At 37.7% G+C, this 6,288-nt stretch overlaps 1 protein-coding gene across 1 annotated transcript; it reads left to right on the forward strand.

Annotated features, from left to right (window-relative positions):
• The first annotated feature begins 3,153 nt into the window (after positions 1 to 3,153).
• Positions 3,154 to 4,507, forward strand: LOC116169977 (helix-loop-helix protein delilah-like). The gene has a single exon (XM_031486206.1). The coding sequence runs from the start codon at positions 3,580 to 3,582 to the stop codon at positions 4,267 to 4,269; it is 690 nt and encodes a 229-aa protein (XP_031342066.1). The 5' UTR covers positions 3,154 to 3,579; the 3' UTR covers positions 4,270 to 4,507.
• Positions 4,508 to 6,288: the final 1,781 nt, after the last annotated feature.

A 6,288-nucleotide genomic window follows, 5' to 3' on the forward strand; every position in this document is an offset into this window, starting at 1 on the left:
TTGCTAACTTTGTCATTATCACAGCTACGAAGTTAGTTAAATTAAGAAATAGAACGCATGATCAAATCAGAACAATTGCACATCGGGGGTTGAGGCTTTCTTGATAGTATTTTGCACTTCCGAATTCCGACCGACCACTTTGATTAGCATTTTGAAAAATAGAGAGAGGTTACATTTATGGTCATTAAAACACCCCTGACATCTGATCCAAGAAAAATATTGTGGATTAATGTGCGCATGCTCAACTCTCTTATTTATTAATATATTTTGTTGGCCCTTTAATTACAGATACTTCTAGTAAAGGCAAGAAAACATATCGCATGTGGTAAAAATCAGATGTGCGCATGCGTAGGGCCAACATCCGTTGGTATTGCTTTGCCAATTTGCTTTCTCCCTCATTTGCTAATTACTGTGTCCGTGTGCCCTAATTCGCTTTAGTTGCTTCCCTGGGCGTAACGGCCCGCCGCATTCTGGAGCTTCCGTTTTCTCCGAGTGAGTGTATCCGTGGCAACCGCTCCTATTGCCGACCTTGACCAGGGGTGATTTGAACATTAAACTTCTTTGGTCGTTATTAATGAAGGATCCTAATTAACACACAGCTTGCGTGAAATTACACAGATAACTCTTATTTTACAATGACACCAGGTAATTAAAGGAAAAACTAGCATTACAAATAGAACTACCAAACTAAACTTAAGGTTACTTACAGTTTTGTTCTTCTAGACAAATATCTGAAAGAGATTCGCAACCACAGATCACTAATTAAACTGTAACTGAGACCACGGACTACAGTACGCACAGACTTGGTCCTTACAACTTGTAAACGTTATAAAATTATCCTCCAATCATGATAACGTGATATCCAACAAAACCTAACCCCGCCGTCTAAACACATCGCTAAATCGACTGTATGCACGTAGAAAAAAAAACCTCTTCCGAGAATCAGCACAAACTAAGTACAGGGCTGCGTTTAATTGATAACAAAACTCGAACATAGTCGGCTACGAAACGGGCGGAAATAAACGCCTTATTTTCTTCTATGGAAACAGGCAAAGAGCCGGACCGAAAACTCTATACGATCAAAATATACTGCTACAGACGGGCAGCGGTTAGACGTCGAGACTGGCAAAATGCTTCTAATAAACGGATGGCACCCCAGTCTCGAACTTGGCAAAAAGCGTCTTCTATTCCGCGCCTGTCCTTTTAAAAGGAAGTCCCACTTCATTTTCGAAAAACTTAGACAGCCAATAAAACTGGCTATAAACGATACTGCCCAATACACGATCCCTGGATACCGCAAGTATACGCTTAACTTTACCAGATAATCTCATTTAATTCTAACAATTTCTACCAAAGAATACATTTTTTTTATAATTAAAATAACCACGTTATCTCCGAAACAATTATCTTTATCTCTCACAAATAAAAAGAAAACCTAATAAATCAACTCGAACTGTCACATTAAAAGTAAGAAGCAATTTGATAACAAATAAAAATTAAAAATAAAACATTTTTTTAGATTTAAGAATTTCCAGGAATGCATTATCATTAATAAACAGAAAATAAACAAATATAACCGTGACTGCAGCCCGCTCGTATTGGGAAATTGTTTTGTGTTAAAACGTAACCAGAGTCACCATTAAACAAAGAAAACAAAATTCTGTTGAACTTAATTAGGTAAACTCAAGTTCATTCTAAATGTCCCAATTCAAGCACATCCCATGTCCCATGGGCAAAAATGCTGTAGACCGGTGTTAAAATGTTATTCAATTCAATATCCTCAGTCCGCCAATGGGAGTATCATTTCTTTTGGTTAAAAAAATTTGCCTCAACAAACTAGATGCTTTGTCTAAAATTTCCACTCACTACTCTTTTCCTGAATATTAACCAAATTACAGAAATTATGCCCATTCTTGAATAATAGGTAAAGTGAAATTATCACGCAGTTTTAGAGATTGATTTATCTAAAAACAAATACAGAAAACATTTTTCGCTTGTCCCTTTGAAAAAACGAATGTGGAATTTTGAATGGTGTATCGATACAAGGATACATCTAAAGATGTATCGTGGTGCCTTAATTATAATTACATACTAAGTAGTTCCGACTTCCGAAATCCTTTAATTCAATTGCGGAATGACATAAAAACGAAACTGTACATTGCAAAATTACAACAGAATTAACTCACTAGCTTATTGGTACAAAGAGAGGAGGAAATGAAATGATGATAAAGAAGCTCTTCATTTCATTATATTTTTATCACTTATACTCACTATAAGCCCCAGATAAATATAAAGCCATCAATCCCCTTATCAAATATTCTTAATATGTATACCTACTTCATTAGCACAAAACGATAAAATGCATCTTTATTTCTGCAAAGTTACTTTGTCTTAAATAAGGTTCTTTATCAAGGCACCTTAAAATAAGGAGAATGACCTCAATATTTGTGTAATAGACATTTTGATTTTCTGTAGGTCAGTGTGGACTTCTCGCACGTGGCCTGCCACAGTGTAATTACGCTACTGAAAAACAAGAGCTTCAATTACGGCCTTCAAAATTCAAATGTCTCTTATGGGGGTAAGCAAAGTGAATTCATTTCATTATGCAACTCATTTACGCGCAAAGCTGTCAACGAAATTTAGCGTTGTGGAACGATTTGGAATTCCGACGGTAATTTTGTGAGATTTAACTCCTGATGAGAGCAAAGCAATGTTTATGTGTTTGTATAACAAACATTAAACACGCGCCTAGATTACCGATAGAAGTTCGCCCACGTAATAATTAGTAATTCAAGCCGACACCAAATGACGCCTACACATTATCAATCATCAGAACTTCCTATTTGCACCAAGGATTAAGTTTTCTCGTTACTATCTCTTTCAGTATAATTGAATGGCTCACGTATAGAAAGTACAATTTGACGTTTGAGTGAAAACCGATAATTAATTTTTTACGTAACATGTTAGCACTTCAATAGCCGAGAAAAAGGTGTAATTGGCAATTTTTTATTTCATAGATCGGCGATCATTTTGGGTCTAGAACTGATACATCATCTCCATACGCTTGACGCGTGTATTGTGATGCGGGCGAAGTCTCACATACGATGCAGTGGGGGCAGATCCACATCAGGTAGAGGTATCTACCTGCCTAAGATGTAAGAATACTGGACAGATCACAGTGTCCAGTTTGCGGTCCAAAGCGACGCACGTTTAGAAGCTGCCGAAGAATAGAATACGTAAACGCTTCCAAATACGGTCCAAGACTTCGACGGTGAGACAGACGCGAAACCCGCGGCAATTTTATAAATGAATTTGTGTTAAACTGAGGTGATTGTGTTATAAACGTATAAATTATAAAGTTCAGTAAGCGTGACTTGTAATCTGACGGAAGTCAGCGACGCGTACAAGCTCGATTAGTGTATAAGTATCTATATAATAAATTATCGACCGCGTAAGATATCCGCCACCATTACGAAGTAGATTTTTGTACTTAACCGTAAGTATCTCAATTAGTATCCCCTGTTACGGATATGAGTGGCGTGCAAGGACGATTTTGCTAAGTGTAACGTGTTTATCATAATGGACTCCTTACTTCAGTATCAAAGTGACCTGTCGCAAAGGCTCTCGCAAACTCTGTCGGAAATGGCCTACCCAGACCCTAACAACAACGACGGATGCGATACCACCACCCCTCCGAAGGAAGACAAATATTCGTTACGTCCTCGCTCTTTGAGACGTACGACGGAGACTTCGAGGAAACCTGAAAACGAGACTGAAAAGCTGAAACCAACAAAAAATCCGAAGCCTAAACAGAAGCCGGCACCTTTAAGTAAATATAGGCGTAAAACGGCGAACGCAAGGGAAAGAAGTCGCATGCGAGAAATTAATCAAGCCTTTGAGACTTTGCGACAAGCAGTTCCGCAGCATATGTCGGTGGCCAACGTTGGCACAAACGAAAAACTGACAAAAATTACCACGCTGAGACTGGCGATGAAATACATATCGACGCTTAGTGCAACCCTTAACTCTGGAGACTCGTCTAGTATTGACATACTGTCCGACTACAGCGATTTGGATTGTCTCCTCTTAGAATCCGACGGCGAGTCGCTTCCGTTATCGGACCACTCGCTTTTGGCATCTCCAGATTTTCCAGAGCCATCCCTTTCGCCCGTAGACTTCGGGGACCCTCTTCTACCTGCTTTGCTTCACACAGACTTCACCGAACACGCACTCGATGCGACGGACTTTAGTGATTTTTTGTTGACGTAACGTCGGTGAAACCGAGTCGCAAACTCGAAAACACTTACGTCCCTGTGTATCATACTTTTACGCTTTAGTGTAGATTTTAAAGTAAAAAATGAGGGCATTTCTTTAAACGAAGGGTACGCCCATTTATTTGTTTAGCCACAAAGTAAATCTTGCCTTTTAGTTTAGGGATGTACTATTTTGTAAATTTGTTACCTATGGATATTATTACTTGTGTAAGTCGAAGTGTTAATTTAATAAAATGTACTTAAAAAATCCTTGTTCGTCACTCAGATACGGTCAGTGTAAGTGATAAAAGGGTGGCCGGTGCGAAACCAAATCCTGTTTGTGTCTCTGAAATCAAATCATGGCGATAAATCAGATAAAAATCCTTTTAAAACCTTCTAGCTACCTGCATTAACTAACGAAAAATAATTGCCCGTTAGATCTCATCAATTAATCTTTCGAATATTGTTTTCGTTCGCCTCTAAAAAGAAGCAAGTAATCAAAGGTAAGTATTATCCAATCAGTGACACGAGTATATCGATTGTCAAGCAATCGTAAAAGTGTTTTTGTGCAGGCTGTAAAAGTTTCTCGTAAATTTAATTAGCCGAAGTCCATAAAATTAAGACTTTCCGTCGTTGCACAAAAACTTACAAGCTGCTTCTGCCTTTTTCCAACACTTTGATTCATGTAACACCCACAGGTTCTCGCATAGGTTATAATAATCGAAAATAGTTAAACAATTGTGGGCGTTTCCATTGAAAAGTGAGCTATTCGTAATATTGGAAACACCTAATTTAGGCAACTTCATTAATTTTGTAGATTGTGGTTTTAGATTTCAAAAGAGTTCATTTGACGAAAAATCATTAAAACTTTCTATAAATGATCATTATTGAAACACGTACACGCCCAAAATTGCACCACATTATTTAAGACTTACTCGCTTTATCGAGGTAATTAATTTTCGAAGGGTGATGCGGCGGCGTCCAGCATTTTCATTACCTAAAGGCGAAACGAAGTGAATCTGTATTACCGCTTTCATAAATCAATTCTCTCTACGAAAATAATTACTAAATATTGTACATTTAAGGGGTTGACTTTGTGCTCCGGGCACATACGTGACAACGGGGCGTAAAATTGCGAATCAGCATGTCAAATTTTTCCTTGTCTGCCAATTATGTCATTAGTAATTAACCGACCATCACCATACGTATAATTACATATTTTATTTTAAAATGTTCATATCTTTATAAAAATGTAACTCTCAACAAGCGCCGTCTTTAATAGGGAGGAAAAAATCTTTCCTTCATAGGTAGGTATACCCGCATGCAGTGCACAAGGTTGTTTATTGTGAAATGCAAGCTTTAGTGACATATTAAAAAGTTTCTTTTGCATTCGCTTCACCACAAACGAGCTTTTAAAAAAAGCTCAAATTCATCAACTGTACGTACAGTACAGAACCTCTTTTCACATATGAACAACACTTCGGTTTAGGTTTTTTGATACAAAAATAATATTTTCCGTTGTTACTGTAGCGTTTTGCACTATGAGTTTAAACAGAAAACGCACCCAACGGAAATAAATCGTAGAAGAAAAGTGATCACCTTTAAGCTCGTCGACTGTGGCGATTCTAACCCTAGGATAAAGAACACGAACTACCCTACCCAATTCCTACACGCAGCACATGGGTCATGCGTACCATCTCACGAAGGGTGCAGTAAAAGACAATTTCGTAAGGAACAGTTGCTCATTACGCACAATGAGATTTCCGAAGTTCATCATCTTACATAATGAGGAACCAAAAAGAGTGAGTAATTGTGGGGTAATTTGTTTCTGAGGTGGCATTATTTCAGATGTATTTCGTCAAATTGGCTTTAATTAATTTAAAATTATAGCGTAAAGGATAAATGCGCATCTTCAAATTTTTACTTTTCGTTTCGTGTAAGCATCACATTTTCATTTCCACTACATACGATAAAAAAATAATGCGGGTAGATAATCTTCCAAGGAGTGTTGGCATTTAACGCAGTTTTATGTTTT

The sequence above is a fragment of the Photinus pyralis genome, unplaced genomic scaffold (assembly GCF_008802855.1).
Source record: "Photinus pyralis isolate 1611_PpyrPB1 unplaced genomic scaffold, Ppyr1.3 Ppyr1.4_LG4, whole genome shotgun sequence".
Lineage (NCBI taxonomy): Eukaryota > Metazoa > Arthropoda > Insecta > Coleoptera > Lampyridae > Photinus > Photinus pyralis.

Excerpts from the sequence above, each read along its gene's own strand:
- LOC116169977 (XM_031486206.1), top strand. The coding sequence starts at position 3,580 with ATGGACTCCTTACTTCAGTATCAAAGTGACCTGTCGCAAAGGCTCTCG.